At 39.2% G+C, this 23079-nt stretch overlaps 1 protein-coding gene across 1 annotated transcript in view; it reads left to right on the top strand.

Moving 5' to 3' along the window:
- hmcn2 (hemicentin 2) overlaps nt 1-23079 on the top strand; it is an 88672-nt gene that overhangs the window by 13892 nt on the left and 51701 nt on the right. The window contains 14 exon segments of the mRNA XM_073867736.1: nt 3371-3542; nt 3687-3793; nt 3893-4013; nt 4349-4612; nt 6824-6968; nt 7738-7859; nt 8092-8364; nt 10743-10884; nt 11110-11237; nt 15303-15416; nt 16027-16185; nt 19925-20119; nt 22684-22779; nt 22886-23013. Coding sequence (XP_073723837.1) covers nt 3371-3542; nt 3687-3793; nt 3893-4013; nt 4349-4612; nt 6824-6968; nt 7738-7859; nt 8092-8364; nt 10743-10884; nt 11110-11237; nt 15303-15416; nt 16027-16185; nt 19925-20119; nt 22684-22779; nt 22886-23013 — 2166 coding nt within the window.

Below are 23079 nucleotides of genomic sequence, written 5' to 3'. Positions count from 1 at the left end.
ACAGACACTGGTTTGAGGCAGATGTAGGTCATTGGTGAGCTTTTTGCTACTCTGTGGGGGATAGTTGCACATGTGGCACTCATTATAGCCATTTCCAGTTGTAAACTCCGAGAGGAACCAGCTGCTGTCTGCAGCCGGGGAGAGAGAGAGAGAGAGAGAGAGAGCGAGAGAGAGAGAGAGAGAGAGAGAGAGAGAGAAAGAGAGAGAGGAGAATCTGAGTAATATAATTATCAAAGGCCATGTTCACTCCAATTTGCTTTCACATTCCTAAATGCATAAAGATGTGTTAAATGAGCCTCATTTTTGAGAGCTTACCGAAGCTATGTTTTCGTTCAGTGTTGTGGACACAGAGCAACCGTTACGGCTGTGATCAATATTAAAAGGTCAGAACGAATACACACAGCTGACCGTTCAGGAGTTAATGGTTGAAATCTAAAAATACGACCTGTTAGGAAATTACAGGCCACAGTTACCGCACTTTGTCTCATTTAACGGTTGGACTAATGTTGGCCTTTGCTAATAAGCTGCTGGATGAAAGGCATACCCTTCATTTCCCATGCCGTCTATGAAATGAGACAATGATCTTTAATTGACATCCAGCTTGTAAAAGCTTGTGATGAATTTCAAGGTAATAAAGTTGGTGTTAAATGTGCTTGAGTGTTCTCAGGTCACTGAGGTCGGTTCAGTCTGAAGGCCTATATTTTACAGCTCACTGTAAAAGCATCTGAGGCTGAGAAAACTAAAAAGTGTAAGCTGCGTGCACATCATGAGCTACTGTGTTGCCCATCTCTTTTAATGAGGTCGTTAGGAGGCGTTCCTAATTTTGGTTGTCCTAGTAACAGCTATAAACAAATGAGTAACCGTTTTGTCAATAGGCCTTGGGCGTCGTGACGTCATTACTTGGCGTGGCGGCCATGTTGATTGCCTCCTTTACTGCTACTCAGACTACTGCGCTCTGTTTATAGACATACTTCCTCTCACTCGTGTGTCTTAATTTGATTAATTTGCCGTTATTATTTCAACCATGGTAAACCATTGCTGTATTAATAATAAATAATTGCATTAAAAATGACAGATAAGGACAATACTTTATTATGTTTTATTCTATGTAGGAAACCAAACATTAACCTCAACCCCTCAGTAATGTGTAGGCTATACATGACATATATAAATGACATTTATATATACGACAGTGAAGTATAACATCTGAATATTAATTTATGTAGCTTAAGTCAACATTGAACATTGAAAATAAGGGAAATGACCCGGTTTACTCGCCCAAAATACGGAAAAATTTCAACATTTATCTTTCTGTTGCTATCCCTCTGCAACGTTTCGTACTACAAAACTGTTGGATTATCTAAGCGAGTTGCGAAGCTAGGTCGTACGTGACTTCAACGCTGAGCACCCAGAGTTGAAAAATTTTCATCTTTGGGTGAAACACTCAGCTCGTCATTGTCACTTTTCACTCGACCGTCTAATCACAGTAGAGGAGGGGCGGAACAAATAACACAACAACCAACCATCACATTGTACAATGACTGATGAACAGAAGTATCATAGCAACCAAAGTGCTATAATAGGACTAACACAGCATCACGCACTTAGATCTCAGCACGTAACACACAAACCTCCATCATGCTGACAATCAACAAAGACAACAACAAAAGCATAAAGTCAACAAACACTAAATCAGCAATCCTTTTTACTAATATAATCCAAATAGTTTACAAGCTGCAATGCGTGAACCCTGCAATTCAAAACTTTGTTTAATGTAAAATCGTTTGGACAAACACTTGAGTATATTAGTCCAGTCAACAAAATAATCTTTGTTAGGAACATGTTGACGACTGATCTTATTCAGTATACACAAACGATTACATTTACTCTCCCTACTAAAAATCTTTGTTCAGATGAATTGAATACATTTACTGGGAGAACATTTGTGAAGATTTGTTATTGTGTTTTTACACTTTAGGTCATTATGAATGAGGTAAGGCAAGCCATGTCCTTCTTTCATTATGTTGTATTTATTTGCTAAGTGTCTCGAATGGCACAACGACTAATAGTTTGTCTGTTATTTAGATCTGTATCATCTTATCTTGTCTCCTGTATGGTCGTCTTGTGAAAACAGAGCTCATTTACTGTGCTGTTCTGTAAAAACAGCTTGTCAGCTTGAGATGGTTTGCATTCTCTCTCTGACAGTTCATCTGATCTCATTTCCTCACTGTTTAATAAGCCTGGACTCTGTCGTGAGTGAATTTATAGCTTTGAGACTGTGAGCAGTGTACATGAACAGTACAGGCAGCCAGTTTTTCACCTCTTTGAATAAACTTTAGTAAAAAAGTTTTTTATTTTAGTTTTTTTTTGGGTCATGACGTACAACAGAATAGAATATATATGTTGTATTTAAAATACTTTTTAAATAAAATAACAGTAATTAATACTGAATTATGAACATGGATTTTATGTGTTTGAGGAAGTTGTCATTGAACATCATACCTGACTACGGCCGATGACTTCTTTTTCCGAGGGTGCTCGATGTGAAGTTGATCACAACATGTATATAGGCCGTCATGTGTGTGGTTTGTAATTTCAAAATGTGTGTTCGGCGCGTCGAGTGAACCTGTGTGCATCACGTGTCTTGTCAAAATAAGTGCCTGCTGCAGACGCGTCTAAAGGGTTTATGATAAAAGAGACGCTCGCGTTTGCCAGATACTCGCATAATCTCATGGGTAATCTAATTTTAACATTAAGGAAGTGTCTTGGGTGTATTTTGTGAAAGTGAGCATCTCTTTTATCATAAACGGTTTTGACGCGTGTGCAGCAGGCACTTATTTTGACAAAACATGTGATGCACATGATTCACATATGATGCAACAAACACATATTTTGAGAACACGAGCAACACACATGACACTCCGAACACATATTTTGAAAATGATGATCACTAGGTAAGACCCCTATGCCTTGGTTGGGAGCTGCGTTGAAACTGAAATTTTTTATTGCATTAAAACTGTTAACTGTTGAGGTCCAATAAAATCGAATAAATTGAGAAAAATCTTGGAATGCTTTCCTCAAAAATCTTAATTTCCTCTCGACTGAACAAAGAAAGACAAAAACATCTTGGGTGACATGGGGGTGAGTAAATTATCAGAATTAGTTTTTAGGAAAGTGAAATATTCCTTTAACAACCAAAAAGGTTCTTCGGTATGGTTTCAAGTAGCATCTTTATTTTTAGTAGCATCTTTATCTAGAAAATCCAGAACATCCTAAATGGGACACCTCATCCTAAATGGGACACCTCAAGTGACCAATCCGAGATAAGCTGGATTTGCATGAATTTAAGTTGGATAATCCATTTCTTTAGGTACTTAAATGGGTTGAAGAAACAGTCCAAGCCATGAAGGTCCATCTTCTCTCCTCTGACCACGAGTATGCCCAGGAGACCCAGTGGGAGTTACCCTTCGACCCCAGTCTAAAAGAAGTCACTGTATCTTTAAGTGGTCCAGCACCACAGATTGAACTCAGAGACCCTCTAGGTAGGAACGTGTTTCTGTTTTGTACGGAACGGTTGCAATTTGTATTGAAAACACATAAACCATTTTGTGACTTGTATACAAAACTAGAATTTGGTGCAAACATTCCTTTCTAAAACGTTTTTGATTTGTAACCTGAATAATTAGGGCGCACAGTTGGGGAAGGACGGGGCCTAATGGAACTCCTCAACATCCCAAACTCAGCACGGGTGGTCAATCTGAAGAACCCTCGATCTGGACCATGGACATTAAAGGTACTAACAGCATTGATCAGGGCATGTCAAGATCATACCAGCATTGTAGGTGTCATTCTGAATTTTAAGCCTTCGATTGAGACTTTTTTACTTCTGTAGGTGGGCTGCAGTGGGCGGCACACACTCAGAGTAACAGGTGTGAGTAACCTGGACTTCAGGGCGGGGTTTTCTGTTACACCGGTCTCAGAGTTCAACAAGACTAGAGAAAGGCCTATCAAAGGTACTGCTATCTCAACATCAACGTATTTTGGAACCAAGAACCTTATCTCGAATCATGAAGCAGTAATATTAGCGGATAGAGAATGAGATTGAATATTCTCCTTTGTAAAGTTTTCCAAATGACAAAATTAAATTGTCCCATTATAATCAAAGAAGCTGTCAACTTTGTAAATGCTTGATGCGATGCCCCGTTTCTATTTTTGTTATGCTGTTTGTTGCTGTTGCTACACCAGTTATTTAACATGACGTTTTTGACTGAACTTAATCCCAGACTGTGTGCGTGACTTTCAATAACTATTAAGGATTATAGATCCGACGTATCCAATTTTTTTCCAGGCATTCCAGCTCATGTGATTCTGAAGTGTTCAGGTCTGAAGCCTCCCGGGCTGGTTTCCAACATGGAGTTAGTGTCTCTTGGGGGGCGCTCTCTGCGTACCATTCCTGTGCCTTTACCAGCTGATAGAGGTTTAGGAGGTCTCTGGAGCATCCCAGAGTTCAGAACCCCATCACAGAGCTTCTTTCTCAAAGTATCTGGCAAAGATGGAGATGGCTACGACTTCCAAAGACTGTCAAGTGTCTCCTACACCAACATCATCCCGGGTGAGAGACGTTTGGCATTGTTTATTTATCCGCGCCTTTGCTCTTTTGGAAATACCCTCTCTCTTTCATCACTTTCTTGGGATCTGTAATCTCTCAGAAAACATCAATCCTGCAGTGATATGGAACAGGATGTGTCTAGGGACATCATGCATTTATTTATGAGGAGGCACCCGTGCAAACTTTTGTTTTTTAAGAATGGATTTCATAGCTTTAGGTTAAAGCTCCCAGAACACACACTGTTTCTGCAGATCTGATGTTACTTAGGAGTACCTGTCTCCGAAGAGTCTTTAGTTTTATTAGATTTATAAAAGACAGATCAGTTCTAGCGATTCTTTCCAATAAAAAGGGGCGAGTCACGAGTCATGCAACACTGAATACAAAACAACTTATTATCCACTACATGTTCATGACGTTTATATTATATGCACTTACGTGCCGATTTCCAACATAGCACATAAGTCTTACTTACCGCATTCAACTCATGACCCGGTTGGGACTTTTCATTGAAATCCAGCGGTTAAAAATGCACACACGCATAACTCTGCTGCTACCCCAGATAATCAAATTATATCCATTGTTTCCATAATGCTGGCTTTCTTCTCCTTACATCCAAAAACACACTTCTTCCATACCATTGTTAAAGCAACACTACTTTTTTACCTTAAAATAACGTTTTCAAAAAAGTTTAAATCGTTCATCCACTCGAAACAGGGTGAACAGCACTTTCACATTCGCTTTGCAGCCCTCTATCGGCCAAAACCGCACGAAAGAAGTTTCCAACCATCAGGTCACGGTCCTGTAGTTCGAGTTAAAACTACAAAAATCTGTTTTACAGCAGACCTACAATCCAAGCAGAGCCAGCTTTGCTGCAGTAGGCTATTTTATTTACGACAGTGGTAATGGAAAATTCCGCTTCCAACCTGTAGGGGGAGCAAAGAGCAAAAACTCTTTAATGTTGCTTTAAGTCTTGATATAAAACAAAGCTGTCGCATGAAGCGATGGCTGTGACTTCTAGCGTCCTCGGTTCTCGCTTTTCTGCTGATTGACGTGTGGGCGTGCTTTTCGGGGCAAGTGCCCATAAAAATAAATTATATGTATGGCTTACCCCTGATACGTCAGCTGGGCCCGTATTCAAAATAAAACTTTCAGAAACTTGTACGAACCCTGGCGAAGTGCATTCAACACAGAAATACTCTGTAACGCGTCTAAATGCTTTTTGGACACTTTGCCTACGTTTAGCATGAGGAAATCCCCTCCCCCCTCTTAAGGAACACTTAACCTTGATAAACTAATCTTGACAACCATATATATATAGGATTGCATATTTTTCATGTGATTTACATACATAAAATAAACCTGCCCTACTTAAAAATCCAGCTAAGACCAGCATAGGCTGGTAACTGGTTTAGCTGGTTTAATGTGGTTTACGCTGGTTCTCCCAGCCTGACAAAGCTGGTCATGCTGGTGGGCCAGCTGGTCTTCCAGCCTGACCAGCTAAGTCCAGCTAGACCAGCTTAAAAAGTGACCAAAAGCTTGCTACACCGGCAAAACCAGCTTCCTACACCAGCAAAACCATGCTGGAGACCAGCTCACCAGCTTATGCTGGTCTGTTTCAGTAGGGTGCATAAAGATCATTTTGTGAAAATATAACCTTGATATTGAATGAGTAAAGCCATGGTAGTGACCATTCTCTCTGCCCAATCAGTGATCTGCAGGGTTTACATGTCACATTTTAGTATCAATACGACCTCAACCAAGGTTATACCAAAATAACGTACCAGGTACTAGGGACTGTACACAGTGGAGAACCCCTAAAAGTAAGCTGAACCGAGCCGCACTATGAATTGGAAAAATGCTGCTTTGATGCTTCTAATGTCAAAATTATACTATAAGACTTTAACCTGGATTTCAGGGTTATATATTATACATAATTTCTATTTTAAATTTATTGGAGTAAAATATAAATTTACCTAACATATACATTTAAATAAAATATACAATTATTTTCTATAAAATCAAATTTTTTCTTTAGAAAAGTCCCATAAAAATTTTAGATGACCTATCAGTTTTAATGGACATGATGCTTCAGAGTGTGCTGACAGTTTCTCTCTTCATAAGTTTGTTGGCATAAACTAACAATGTTTTCATTTTATTAAACTTGTTATCAACCAGCTTCTTGTCCTCAAACATCAAATCTTTACCTGCCCACAGAGCCTCCGTTGGTGAGCATGCCCACAGTGGTGAGAGCATTTTACATGCAGCCTGCTGCGATTGAATGCTCCGTGGACAGTGCCCTGCCCTATAAACTGAGATTCACCAGAGATGGGACCACAGTAGGAGAGGAGAGAACCTATGAGTGAGTCCTTCTTCTGTCTGTTTCTTTATTTGGATGCTGGTGTCCTTACCAGGCCGCACCAGCAAGAGTTCCTTATTCAATCAGCTTAGACACCAAAACATGGCTACGCTGGTCCACCAGCTAGAACAGTACCAAACCATCATAAACCATCAATAAAATTCATTCATGCTGGTTCTATCAGCAATGTCTAACCTGTTCTTCTCTCTTTCTCATGCATATTTTTCTATGTTTCCAAACATGCACAAACACTTTTGCAGGCATCCTCTCCAGTGATGTGACCTTAAATAAATATAATGGAGCAGATGTTAAAGTGAACATCTGCTGGATGATTTTTTGCTCCGTTTGATACAGTGTGCTGACACGGGGCATTTGTTTATTGTCAAAAATCAAGAAGGATCAGCGAGGTTTACTGACATATCAATTTTGGAAGGGATGTGAACAGCAGGGGTTGTGTTCGTTGCACAAAAAAAGACGTCTTGCGAAGTGAACAAAAGACATCGTTGTTTTTTCGACGTGGGTGCTCTGTTTTGAATTACTGACATGAAATAATGTTGACTTACAGTGAAAGATATTGTGTGCGAGCTGGTTGCGAGTGACTTCAGACTGTACTTTATTTTTGCTGTCTTGATGTCGTATGTGTGTGTGTGCTTGTATTTGTAACTGAGTCTCTTTGTCTATCTAACTGGTGCAGGATAAACAGGCGTGCCTGTGACCAAAGGGTTCACTTTTTGACTCATCACCCAAACCTGTTGCTTTCTTGTAATTAAAGGGCTTCTTTCAAAGCATCATGGGAAATTCCCCATGCTTCAGGCAATGATGAGGGAGCGTATGAATGTGTTGCCCAAAGTACTGCAGGGATGGGACGAGCTCTCACGCAACTCACTGTTAGAGGTATTGCACAAATAGGGATACATCCGTCATTTTTTCCACATTGTACACACTGTTGTATTGACATCCATGCCCTCAGCATCCCAAGGACGTTGTAATTTCTTGAATAAGTGTTTCTTCAATATACATTTTCCCTAAGTACTAAGTATTATAGTCTTGCTGCATCACAAACTCCATATTGTTTGTTTATACACGCAATCATATACTTAATCAAACCCATTATTTCTTAATCCAGAGCCTCCTCCCGTCCTGTTCCCTCCCGTGAACGTGACCTCATCGCCCGGCTCAGCGGCCGTGCTGTCATGCCAGGTTCAAGGCTTTGTGCGGCACAATCTGACTTGGTATCGGACAGGCACCGTTTTGTCATCCCGTTCAGAGAGGGTGAAAGTGCTCGCCAACTCTTCTTTGGAGATAAGCTGGGTTCAGAACCAGGACGCAGGACCCTACCAGTGCAGAGCCACAAATGCACATGGAGAGAGTCAGGCTGTCGTGTGGCTGGTGGTCTTAGGTATTGTACACCACCTGGTCGAACACTCAGCTCATGTGGTCTCATGAGTCCGACCGTCATGTGTTTTCCATTACGACCCTCTAAACCACAGCACAAATCCTACACAGCAATACTTGAGCCCGGCATGTTTCAAATAAGAAAGATTAATGCGATTTTGGATCGGCGGTTCCTTTTACACACAAGTTTATATGCTGAATAACTTGCTGAATGAATCAAAGATGTGAATGTCATTGTAAATAACTTTTAGCATGTGCAGTTACGCTACTACAGATATTTTACCTTCCTGTTTTATTTCCATTAGTTAGTTTTTATAACCTTAAAGGGACAATCCACTTTTTTTGAAAATAGGCTCATTTTCCAGCTCCACTAGAGTTAAACATTTGATTTTTACTGTTTTGGAATCCATTCAGCTGATCTCTGGGTCTGGCGCTAGCACTTTTAGCATAGCTTAGTATAATCCATTATAATCTGATTATTAGACCATTAGCATCGCACTAAAAAATAACCTTAGAGTTTCAATATTTTTTCTATTTAAAACTTCACTCTTTTGTAGTTACATCGAGTACTAAGACCGACAGAAAATTAAAAGTTGCGATTTTGTAGGCAGATATGGCTAGGAACTATATTTCGTTCTGGCGCAAAAATCAAGGACTTTGATGTTGTACCATGGCTGCAATGATATTACGCAGTGCCCGAAAATAGTCCCCTGCTATTGAAAGTTACTAAGGGGACTATTTTCAGCTGCTGCGTAATATCACTGTGCATCCTGCAGCCATGTTACAGCAGCAAAGTCCTTGATTATTTCGCCAGAATAAGAGTATAGTTCCTAGCCATATCTGCCTAGAAAATCTCAACTTTTAATTTTCCGTTGGTCTTAGTACACGATGTAACTACAGAAGAGTCAAGTCTATATAGGGAAATACCCAAACTCTTTGGTTATTTTTTAGTGCGATGCTAATGGTCTAATCAGATTCAATGGATTGTGCTAAGCTATGCTAAAAGTGATAGCGCCAGACCCGGAGATCAGCTGAATGGATTCCAAAAACGTAAAAATCAAATGTTTAAAGGATTAGTCCATTTTCTTAAAAGAAAAATCCAGATAGTTTACTCACCACTATGTCATCCAAAATGTTGATGTCTTTCTTTGTTCAGTCGAGAAGAAATTATGTTTTTTGAAGAAAACATTGCAGGATTTTTCTAATTTTAATTTACTTTAATAGAGCACAACATTCAATACTTAACTAAACACTTAAAAGTTTTTTTTCAACGCAGTTTCAAGGGACTATGGACGGTCCCAGGCGAGGCGTGGGGGTCTTGTCTGGCAAAACGGTTGTCGTTTTTGACAAGAAAAATAACAAATATACACTTTTAAAGCACATCTTCTCGTCGTGTAGATCCGGTCGTGATGCGCCAGCTGACCCCACTACGTCACCGCAATACGTCATGACGTCAAGAGGTCACAGAGGACGAACGCGAAACTCCGCCCCAGTGTTTACAAGTGTGTTGAAAGAGGACCGTTCCTACGTTGTTGTATGCCAACTGATACTAATTAATGTCTTTGTGGCAGTTTATTGTTTAAAATGGTCCGCAAATGTGCGTTTTATATATGTAACACGTGACCTCCCTACGTCACTACGCATTTACGTTAGGTCGCGCTGGACCGGACCTTGACGAAAAGTTGTGGTTTAAAAGTATATATTTTTTATTTTTCTTGTCAAAAATGACAATCGTTTCACTAGATAAGACCCTTATGCCTCGTTTGGGATTGTTTATAGTCATTTGAAACTCAGTTGAAAAAAACTGTTAAGTGTTGAGTTAAGTATTAAATGTTGGGTTCTATTAAAGTCCATTAAAATTAGAAAAATTCTGCAATGTTTTCTTCAAAAAACATAATTTCTTCTCGACTGAACAAAGAAAGTCATCAACAGTTTGGATGACATGGTGGTGAGTAAATTATCTGGATTTTTCTTTTAAGAAAATGGAATATTCCTTTAACTCTAGGGGAGCTGGAAAATAAGCATGTTTTCAAAAAAAATTGGAATGTCCCTTTAAAGGAATTGTTTGGTGTCCATCTTACTTTTATGTCCTTCCAAACTTGCATGCTGTTATTTTTAAGAGTATTAAGTTGAATTAATAGTGACAACACTAAAGTAGTCCTTATGACTTCACTTGTCTATATGCTCAAGTGTTTTGTATGGCGATCGATCATAATAGCTTTTTGGCTGAAAGAAATCAGTTTATGTCCCATGATAAGATAACAGCATATGGGTTTGAGCAACATATGGGTTAATAAATATTTCAGACAGAATTTTAGTTTTGCATGAACTATTCCTCCAGATACACGAATTGTTCACCTTGCATTTCTTTTTCTTTTACAGAGACTCCATCTGTGGTTGTTTCCCCTCAGACACAAAGCTTCACTCGGGGCGCAGAGCTCCAAATCTCCTGCTTAGTTTCGGGATCCCCTCCTCCTAAGGTTTTTTGGAGTCATGGCAACATCTTGCTTTCCAACCACCATCGGTAGACAACCAGCTTTCCTCTATTTTTGTGCTGGTTTCTTCTTTCCTAAAATGAATTATTTATATTTCACCCCTGTTAAAGCAAACTGTCCACAAACCATTAACATTCTGCACAGATTAAAATAAATCTTCTCTTTCCACTCTGAAAACACTTTCCGCCTACTGTCTCTGTAATAACATAACTACATCAACACTTGTGGTTAATATTTCCTTTTTGTGGTTTCAGAATGAGCATCGCTGAGTCTGGGACTCTTAAGATCAGAGATGCTGCCCCTGAGGATGCTGGGAACTATACATGTGTGGCTACCAATAAGGTTGGCACTGCCTCCCAATCTGTTACTGTCAGCTATGCAGGTGGGTGCTGGAATCAGTTTAAATGTTTGTACAGTTGCAAAACTAGTCCTATAGATATAAACTTGAATCAAACTGAAGAGTGTGAGCTCATTACTATGCAAGAGCTCAGCCCCGCCCACCCAGCTCCTGTCCTTGAACCGTTTCAATGGCTGCTTCTGTGGGTTTCAATTAAATAAATGCCTGTCAATTCCCCGAATGTCATATTTAATCCGACCAACAGTGCGAAAGCCAAATGCCCAATCAATTTAAGTTGTCCCATACCTCACAGTATATTGACATCTCACTATGGAGAGACAGTGAAGAAAATGTCAGGAGAAGATCCGTTTTCTCAACGTCTGGGCTGATGCCCAATCAATTAACATAAAAGTGCATTGCTATGCTGTGCATGTCTCTCTGTTCAGTGGCACATAAAAACTTTAGCTCAAATACAGCATTCCACACAAGCTTCTACTTAATACAAGCCAAGACAAAAAGATGATTTAAATCTCCAAAGGGCATCACGTGTGCTTCAGTGAAAGCAAAACATAATTTGCTTATTTGATTAGTGGCCTACACTGTCAGATAAAATGTCAAAAACTTGTACCCAAGCTGTCACTGGGGCAAGCCAATATCCTTTCAAAAAGTACAGGGTTGTACATAAAGAGTTTATATTAGTACATTATATTGGTACCAATGAAACAAAAGTTTGTTAGTATTTCAAAGGTACATATTTGTACCGAATGTTTACATATCTATACCTAAAGGTACATGTTAGGATTTTACTGCCCTAGTGATAGCTAGGGATGAATTTACCATTTTTTTGACAAAAAATACTTTGGGTACTCATTGACAGGCCTCGGTTAGATATTTTGACAATTCAGTGTGCGAATAATCCAGAATGTTTATTGTTTGTTATTTAAATATTAAGATATTGGGCTCTATCATACACCCGGCGCAATGCGCGACGCAAGAGTCTTTTGCTAGTTTCAACCCGGCGCAATGAGAATTTTCACATCTAGCGCCACGTTGTTTAAATAGCAAATGCATTTGCGCCCAATTTTGCGCCCATGGGCGTTCTGGTCTGAAAACGAGGTGTGTTCAGGTGCATTGTTGGTGCGTTGCTATTTTGTGGCAACTACTATAGACTACTAGCCTGGGTGCCAGCCCATCTTAGCCCCGCCCACAAGATTTTGTAAACGGGAAGATGGGTCTGGGGTTTCTCCGTTGAGGAGCTACTATTTTAGAACAAATGCTGGTCGAACCAATCAAATTGTCAGGGCGGGCTTTATACGATGATGGACAGATAATCAACAGTAACGTAATGAACCACGTCACCAAAGAGCGTGTGTGTTGAATGGCTGCCGCTGTAGAGTTCAGATGTGTGGATTCTGACATTGAGTCTGTTCTAAAATATATCGACAGAGCATTGATTTTAAAAGAGGAACAGAGAAACGCGAGCAGGGCATTTGTTGATGTCCTATTCGGCAAAAGTTGGTCGCAACTGAAAAGGCTAACGTTATCACGGCGATGCAACTCAGCGTGCACGACGAGATGGATATAATTAGCGGTCGTTGCCAGCTTCTTTTCGGAAGCCCGGAATCGTGGTTGCTGTAAGTGGAGGGACATGTTAGGCTCCAATATTTTCAAGCAAACGTAATGGGTATCGTCGTGGATGAAGTTCACCTAACGTACAAATGGTAAGAGATAGTCTTACTCTATGACTTAGTAAATACTTCATGTTGTGATATAAACGAAATGTTGTAAACATAATAGGTGTTGATGTACATTCGCTAACTCAGTATAATCACAATGTTGTGTCATAGCGAAATAACTAGCAGTTCGGTCAGGCTGCAAAGACGTAATTTCAACATACGTTACACACTCGGTTGCTCTGATTGGTCGTAGGTCTATCCAATTGAGTGCAGAGGCATTTTTCGGTTGAGACACGCCTCATAATTATAGCTCAATGGAGCGGTATCAGACTCAAATTCTGACTAGAATTGAGTATGACAACGTCAGGCTAAGACTACGCCATTGACCAACTAAAACCTGCTCTAAAGTCTGAAACGATTCGGGTCACCGCACATTTGTAAATTTTTTATCTCTTGTTTGTATTTTTAGATTTCAAACCTTTTCTTGCATATTTGCAAATTATGAGATTACAAAGATTATGTAGGATATCAATAAATTTACAGGAATTAAAAGCCTGCTATTTGTACTTCTGAAAGAAAAAGGCTTTTAAAGGTAACATTATTTTTAAACTGGGAGTCTTCTTCCTCCGCTTAGTTTTTCAGTTTACAAAGTCCGTCATCTAAATAGGGATTAGAAATAGCGCCAGCGCAACTGGCTTTTAAAGGGGATGAGAGATGAGACTCTCATTGGATTATTGCACATTACGCCCAAAACACACCCATTACTCATTAGTAAAATAGGAACAACCCATTTCGACCGTGCGCTCGGCGCACAAACCATTTTTCCCGTCGTTAAATTAGCAAAAGTGGCATCGGACACGCCCATTTAGATCATGCGCTTTAGACAATGCGCTTTGATCGTTAAAATAGGGCCCATATTGTTACGACATAGTTTGTTTCTGAAAAACATTATCAAATTCAATTTTGTTGTCGTTTTAACCTTTGAGGACCCTTTCAAAAGGTCCTAATATGTACCATTAGGTACAAATATCTGCCAAAATGTATCTTTGAAGTACAAATATGTACATTTGAGGTACTAAAATGCACTCTTTGGATACAAAAGTGTACTTTTTGTAATCACAATGACAGCTTTTGTACCTTTTTTTTCTAACCCAGTCTCACGAAGTTACGTACCTATAGTCACGTAAATTTTTTATTGTTTTTCGTGATACTGTCACGAATTTCCGCGTTTTTTCGTGACTGTAAATTACGTACCTATAGTCACGTAAATTTTTGATTCTTTTTCGAGATACTGTCACGAATTTCTGCATTTTTTTCGTGACCGTAAATTACTTACCTATAGTCACATACATTTTTTATTCTTTTTCGTGATACTGTCAAGAATTTCCACGTTTTTTTTGTGACCGTAATTACGCACCTATAGTCACGTAAATTTTTGATTCTTTTTTGTGATACTGTCACAAATTTTCGCATGTTTTTTCGTGACCGTAAACTACGCACCTTTAGTCATGTAAATTTTTGATTCTTATTTGTGATACTTTTACAAATTTCCGTGTTTTTCGTGACCGTAAATTAACGTACCTATAGTCACATATGACACATAAACAGAAATTCGTGATAGTATCACAAAAAAGATTAAAAAATTTACTTGACTACGTAATTTCGTGAGACTGGGCTGTTATTTTTAAGAGTGTATCATATTTTCAGTTAATGTCTCTTTCATGTCTTTAGTACCTTAAATATTATATTACATACAGTAATGTGCAAAGGTTTTAGGCCACCATTGTTGTTTTAGCAAAGTTTAAATGTCCATCCATATTTATTTTTAGCTCTTTTTTATTAAGATACAAACAGAAAATACATGAAATATGTACACAAAATAAAAAAAATTGTCAAGACTAAAGTTCTTCTTATTAGGCATCAGTCAGTATTTAGTGTGACCTCTTTTGGCACGAAACACATCTTGAGCTGTTTTGAGGAGACTGAAGTTCTGAAGTCATTTGATTAGAATGAGAAATTAGGATTTAATTTTATTTAGGTTTAAGAGATCCTGCAGCTCCCTGCTATTGCTTAAGTGGAAGGGGAGTTTACCCTAAATACTTGACACTTCAGCTTATACTTTTATACTGTTATATAATGTTATAAATTTGTTATAAATGTTATAAACTTTTATAATATTACATACGCATTTCTTGTATTTTCTGGTTGAATTCTAATAAAGAGATTGAGAAATAATTATAAATGATCACTATACAATTGCAAAAACAACAAATCTAATGGTAGCATGGTGGCCTTAGACTTTTGCACAGTACTGTATACACTAGACACAGGGCATTAAACAGCATAATATTGTTGAGTGGATTAGTTTAGAAATTATTTAGAAATAGTTTTAGAAATTAGAAATGAATAAAATTTTCTGTTGTTATCATCTCAGAGCCTCCAGGCATCTCAGTGATACAGCAGGTGGTGATGGTTGTTGCTGGTGGAGATGCCACTCTTGGATGCCATGCCTCTGGCATCCCCCCTCCAACAGTAACATGGCGAAAAGGTAAACACTTTCTCATTACGTGTCTTCAAGAGTCTACGGTGATCTTGCATGTTGTTGTGGTTCATATTTTATAAAATCCAATTGTGTCAGCTTATTCCAGAGGAAAATGCTTTAGTTTCAAGCCTGGAGACATAACAGTTTCAATGAAGTATCAGCTTTGTCACAGATGTTTCTTTTCAACTTCTTTAGAAGACGTAGAAGTAGAAACAAATGAGATAATTGTTTACAGAATGCAGAGATCTAAAAATATGTGGATAGCATAACAAATGATTTGGTTTTGAAAAAATCTGATAAGAAATGTTTGATGATGCTTAAGACATTGTTGAGATTTTTTGTGAAACTTTAGTTGTCTCACAGTTGCCTTGGAGAGAAATCTAATAAAGAAGGATAGCCTACTTAAACAAAAGACTCAATTCGTCCTTCACTTTGCTCAAATGTAATCCAATTCTATGTGATGATAAGAGTGCAGATGTAAGATCACTCTGCAAGCAAACTCTGCAAGATGTTTTCCATGTGCTTTCGGCTTTCAAAACATTTACACATTCATTCTGCATTCCTATGTCCGAATTGGTTCCACGTTTTCTTTGATTCTTTAACCATCTGTCTTCAGGAGATCTTGATCTGGGGACAGTGCCATTTGCAGAGCAAGATGTCCATCTTGGAACGCTGGAGATCCGTGGTGTGCAGGAACTGGATGCTGGAGAATATACCTGTATGGCCACAAACACCGCTGGCTCCACGTCTGCTGTGGTCAGGCTGGAGGTGGGAGGTGAGAAAAAAGACCGCATTACATGATAGCCGATACGGTCTAAAATTAGTGTGCATTTAGAAGTACAGTTTCGTTTATTTATTGAGCTCAGTATTTCTATTACTTTTCCATAACTTTAAACCACATATACAGTACATTATATAAATCATAAAACTTGGACAACCGTTTGATTTGAAGCAGAGCAGAACCGTAAGCCCATAAACTTCCAGACCACAAGAGGAAATGTTTCTCTGCACGATCGCAGGGTGTGAAATTTAGAGAGTAAATGTTAGTTTCAATAGCTTAACATTATTTGGAAAAGTGCCTTTAACAATTTCTCTAACAACATTGTTAGACTCCCAGTAGCTCACATAAGTACTTTAACACCTGACCTGACAGATCTATGACTATAATGTTCATAAAGATCTGCTCATAAGGCATTATTAAGCAATTAATGACTGTAATTAAAGAGCACCTATTTCAACAACGTTATTTTGTGTATTTGGTATAATACAATGTGTTCGCGTGCATTTTTGTAGCTCCAGATTTCACTCTCTCCCTAAAACGCACGATTTGAAAAGCTCTGTGTCCCTGATTGGCCAGGTAATCTGTATGTTGCGAGTGTTCCGAATACCTCTGACTCCAGAAATGTGACGCTCCTTACCATGTTTAAAAGATTCGGTTGCTAACAGGAGTTAACTTACAGGCTGTGAGTCCAAGCGGGATGAATTATGATAATGTCGGTCTTGTCTACATCACCAATCCCAGGAAGTAAACTGTTGCCAACAATCCGTGTGTTTGTTGTAGTCCAAGAAAAGAGATTTACGTGAAAGACGATACCTCGTATCATTGTTTACTTTGGGGTTTGTACCATTTGCATATCGTTAACATGTACTAATACACATTCACACACCAAAGGAAATTTAAAAACGTGAATCGGACAATAGGTGCTCTTTAAATATAAAAGTAAAATATTGGATTATTATTCATTTGTATGTAAATTAATTACAGATACTTATTATGTATTTGTAATAAATAATGTACACTGACTCACCTAAAGGATTATTAGGAACACCATACTAATACTATGTTTGACCACCTTTCGCCTTCAGAACTGCCTTAATTCAAGGTGCTAATAGCATTCTTTATAAATGTTGGCCCATATTGATAGGATAGCATGTTGCAGTTGATGGAGATTTGTGGGATGCACATCCAGGGCACGAAGCTCCCGTTCCACCACATCGCAAAGATGCTCTATTGGGTTGAGATCTGGTGACTGTGGGGCAGTGAACTCATTGTCATGTTTAAGAAACCAATTTGAAATGATTCGAGCTGCGTGACATGGTGCATTATCCTGCTGGAAGTAGCCATCAGAGGATGGGTACATGGTGGTCATAAAGGGATGGACATGGTCAGAAACAATGCTCAGGTAGACCATAGCATTTAAACAATGCCCAATTGGCACTAAGGGGCCTAAAGTGTGCCAAAGAAAACATCCCCCACACCATTACACCACCAGCCTGCACAGTGGTAACAAGGCACGATGGATCCATGTTCTCATTCTGTTTACTCTGTTATCTATTCTGTTATCTTTAAATTCTGACTTTACCATCTGAATGTCTCAACAGAAATCGAGACTCATCAGACCAGGCAATATTTTTCCAGTATTCAACTGTCCAATTTTTGTGAGCTTTTGCAAATTGTAGCCCCTTTTTTCCTGTTTGTAGTGGAGATGAGTGATACCCAGTGGGGTCTTCTGCTGTTGTAGCCCATCCGCCTCAAGGTTGTGCGTGTTGTGGCTTCACAAATGCTTTGCTGCATACCTCGGTTGTAAAGAGTGGTTATTTTAGTCAAAGTTGCATTAGAAAATGCATTAGAAATTGCCTTAGGAAAGCATTAGAAAATGCACTGAAAAGTACTGTAAAGTGTAATAATATTTACAACTTGTTACAGGTAGGGTAATGTTTAACTTAATCTTGATGGATTTAAAAAATGTAAAGATAGAAAAAATGATACAGATTTTGAAAAGTTATTGGTAATGGGTAATGCAGTTGCATTATAGGCAGAGTCACTGTGGGAAAAATGGTCCCTAGCTGTCACTGGGGCAGTACCTTTATAAAGGTTCTAATATGTACCATTTAGGTACAGATAGGTACCAATTTACCTTTGAGGTACTAATATGTACAGCTGACGTACTAATATGAACTCTTCAGGAGCAAAGGTGTACTTTTTGTAAGGGTACCGCCCCAGTAACAGCTGGTAGCATTTTTTCTGACAGTGCAATTTACAATGTTGACAGTGTACTTAGTAATGAATTATTTTTTTTAAGTAACCTACTGGTTACACTGTTCATACTATGCTGCATACAAGATGTATGAGAAAAAATTACTACTTTTTCAAAAACTACTGCAGTGGAATGCTGAAGCATTATATACACCACATGTCATGTTTTGTTTAACTTTTAAACAATCATGATTTAAAATCTAATCTAAGCTAAGCAGAAAACACAAAAAGATGGAGAAAAAAGAAAATGGAACAAATAGGAATAAAATGGCCCCTTAAATCGAATTTAAAAGTGGCTGCAAGAGGACCAAATGAGAGAAGAAACGTCTCCAGGCACAGCAGCTGAGACAGTCTGATCTGTCTTAGATTTTAAAGGTGAGCGGGGACAGAAACTAGTAGCTGAATTCATGACCTGAGTGACTGAGGGGGAAGGAGATGGGTGGAGATCACAAATATACTGTGGAGCAGGTCCCTGCACGGCCTTAAAAGCAAGAAGCAAAAAGCCTAAATCAATTCTCAGTCTTAATAGTAGCCAGTTTAGAGAAGCCAGTACAAAAGACATACAAATTGTTTTACTTGGTCTAGCTGTAGTGTACTAAACCATCTACAGACTAAAGAGGGTGGATTAAGACACACCCACCTAAGGAGATAAATCCCAGTGGCGGTCAGTGACTTTTTTTCCGAGGGCCCTCGATGCGAAGTTCGTCACAACATGTATGTAGGCCGTCATGTGTGTTGTTTGTAATTTCTAAATATGTGTTTGCCGTGTCGAGTGAACCTATGTGCATCACGTGTCTTGTCAAATAAGTGCCTGCTGCAGACGCGTCTAAAGGGTTTATGATAAAAGAGATGCTCATGTTTGCCAGATACTCGCATAATCTCATGCATAATCAGAGTTTACTGTTAAGGGAGTGTCCTGCGTGTATTTTGTGAATGTGAGCGTCTCTTTTATCATAAACGGTTTTGACGTCTTTGCAGCAGGCACTTATTTTAACAAAACACGTGATGCACATGGTTCACATGACGCAACAAACACACATTTTGAAACACAAGCAAGACACATGACACTCCGAACACATATTTTGAATTAGCGCCCCTCGAATGAGCAATCATGAGCCGTTCACCATTTTGTAAGGAGGCTGATTAGTTGAATCAGGTGTTTTAAATAAGAAAATATCTCAAACTTTTTGGAAGGGTCCTTGCAACTTCACGACATTACAAAGTAGATCTATCATATCAGAAATATTAACATTTATCAAAAAAGCTTGAAATGTGTAGTAGGATTTTTAGTAGGATTCAACACATTAACATTAATAATGCATGTAATTAATTGGTTTAATTTATAAATACACTGTTAACATGATATTTATTGTCAGTTTATGTTAGCAGCAACATATAACAAATACCATCGTTGTAAGTTTTGCCAAAAGCTACGAGTATCTTTGTGAAACATTTGATGGCTCTCCATCTTTTGCAGCTGCTCCTGCATTCTCCGAGTCCCCTGTGGACCTAACAGCCAGCGTGGGCGATAACATTACTCTGCCGTGCATCGCCCGCGGTTTCCCCACACCCTCTCTGACATGGAGACGCCAGGATGGACGGCCCATTTTTGGCAAGTCGACTGGCCACGCAGGCACCTCTCAACTGCCTTCTGGTGCCCTTCAGATCCAGAGTGAGTAACCGTATCTATCATTCGTGTTTGGAGAGGTCGACTGTCCTGTACATCACAGGGATCAAACTGAAGCGGACCACCACGCAGGCCTGAGATCTTATTCCGACCGCAGGAGAATCTTGAAGATGTTATTTTAGGTGTTGACATGGAGTGGAGGTGGTTCAGAAACCCACTGTTGCGATAGAGGAAATAGAAAGCTAGAGTTGACACTTTCTTCTAAGGGAAACCCTGAGGATGTTTTCTTCACCCAAGGGTCCATTCAGGGGTTGGGTGGGGTAAACAGTTAAACCGCAGGTCTCTTGGCAGGACAGGGAGCTGCACATGGACAAAGTAGATGTTTATAGGCTAAATGTTTTTATTGGACAGCCACTAATGTTAGTGTTGAGGTGCTGTTGGCTGACCTGGTTACTTAAAGCTCTAGGAGCATGTGGGCTGTACCTACCTGACTTTGAATGGGCGTATTCAAAGACCCAAGTGTAAAATTGTGACCCTGCCTGTAAAATTCCAGCTAATTGTGATTTACTGTTTTTAGAGAGAGGGATAGAGAGACAGACAGACAGAGAGAGAGAGAGAGAGAGAACCTGCCTAATTTCTTAAAGTTTAATAAGGGCACAAAATACCCAAAACATTTTTTATTATAGCATGTCCAAAATGCTCATATTTGGGTGTGAGCAAAAACAAGCACGGGGTGTAAGCGTTAACGCTTCCCATTCACTTTTAATGGGTGACGTCATGCGTTGCCGAACTTAATTGTGGATCCGTTGGCACGCGTCACTATCGTTGCCTCGCGGTAGAAGTTGAACATTTTGTCAACTTTTCAACTTTTTTTTTTACGGTACATTCACACGGGGCAAAGCGTTAACGCTTGACGGAAGGCTTGTTTGAAACGTGGCTAACAGTCAATCACCCATTAAAAGTGAATGGGAAGCGTTAACGGTTACGCCCCGTGTGAATGTACCGTTATTAACAGACAGTGATTCTAGAGAGAGTGCTGTGGCTAGATATGGCATTTGAACTTGGATGTGCACCAAAAGTGGACCAAACAAGTGGACCGAGACCTCCATGAAGAGGTGGTCTCAGTATGCTTTCAAACAAACTGGAGCGGTTAGTTTGTGACGAGAACTCGATCTGAGATCGAAGAGATCTAACCGCAAAAGTACTGCTTATTTTTGGACTAAACCAGGTGCCGTAGTCAGCTGCGCTGTGCATTATGGGATTAGGAAATGTGTTTGGACAGTTTCTATTAGCAATATTAGCACAATTGCAGGTCGCTGACATACATGGAGTTTGCGAGGAGGTGGTGGCTTCACCGTTTGCAGTGCATTAAAACTTTGTTTTCAAGCCGCATCCAGGCTTAATTCTGGATAAAGAACAGTATACAAACTATGTATTAAATAACAACCTGGGACATAATTACAGCGTGCAGTCATCTGTCCATGCTGTATTTTCCTCCTTATTGTTAACTTCCGGGGTTCTGTTGAAATTTCCCCCAACGTTGATTTTGACCAATCGATAAGCAGTTTAGGAAATACGTTCAAAGACATGTGGCCAATGAGGGATGTGGATGTCATCACATGACTGCATTTTGGTTCGTTTCAACCGGTGCGGACCAGAGCGCTCAGTGTGGTGTGGAAAAGGAACCATTACTGCTAAAAAAGCTACAATTTATCAATTTTTGCTTTTGGTCCGGACCAAATGAACCAAAATACAGATGTGAAAGCACCCAATATTATCTCACTATTGAGATGTGGCGGACAGCATACAACTTGCTGAGGGCAGAAAATATGGTAATGCTGGACTGTCAGTCAGTGGCCATGGGTGGTCTTTATCAGTATGACATCACATTGTTAAGATATTCAAAACATCATGCCTAATTAGATTGCTTTAATGGGGATTAAAAAATTATTTTTTTCATTGTAGGGTGGTTGTGTTCACACACTGCCAATACACATTTATGTGCACACATAATAGGTGCCCTTTAATGTATAATTTTAACAGCTACCATTGTACGTGCCCAGAGCAAAATATACAAATTATGTTCATGCCAACTGCTCTTGGGAGCTTAAAAACATTCATAACAACAGCGTTCGTTGTTTTGAATGAGATGGACAGTTGCATCTGTAAAGCAGTCTGTGCATAATGCAAAAACGAATTACTGCAAATGAAGTTTGAACTGTCATCACAGTGGAATTAGCAGCTTTGTTTCTAAATGTAAGCAAATCAGCATAGCCATAAATTCTCACACTCTCTGGTTCAAAAGCATCAACAGCGCCAAGAACTTATCGGGGTTTTGCACAAATCTGAAAATATGTAGGTCTTCAATTTTTTAAGATGAATTGTATATTTGTAACAAACATGCAGATTAAAGGCTGTTATTATAGAGCTTTGTAAATAATTCACATCATAAAAGATGAACACTACAACACATGCCCATTAATAATAACAGTAAACTCTCCTCAAACATATTATTATGGAAATTATTGATGCTCTCAATATTTATGAACTCAGTTACACAAGAGCACTTTCAGTTATAAACAATGTGTCTTTGTTCACTCTCTCTTCAGGTGTTTGGGTAGACGATGAAGGTGTGTATGTTTGTGAGGCCAAAAACCAGTTTGGATCCATCAAGACACAAGTCAGAGTCACTGTTACTGGTTTAGGTATAATAGTCACACCATCTTTAATATTCTCAAACATTCACCATAAATTTAGTATGAAGTATGGTCTACTGTTGAATCACACTGTAATTATCTGTCCTGTCCGCAGAACCACCGTTATTAGCTGAAGGTGCACCAGCTGTTACGGTCCTGAACGGTCAGGCTTTGAACATTGCTTGCATGTTACTGGATGGAATTCCTCTTCCTGAGAGAGTCTGGACGCACAATGGAAAACAGGTGAGTGATGAGACACGTATGAGACACCAGATATGGCCATTTCTGGATACATGAGTAATTGTGACC

This window comes from Misgurnus anguillicaudatus, chromosome 5 (assembly GCF_027580225.2).
Source record: "Misgurnus anguillicaudatus chromosome 5, ASM2758022v2, whole genome shotgun sequence".
Lineage (NCBI taxonomy): Eukaryota > Metazoa > Chordata > Actinopteri > Cypriniformes > Cobitidae > Misgurnus > Misgurnus anguillicaudatus.
This window is presented reverse-complemented; position numbering and strand designations above follow the sequence as displayed.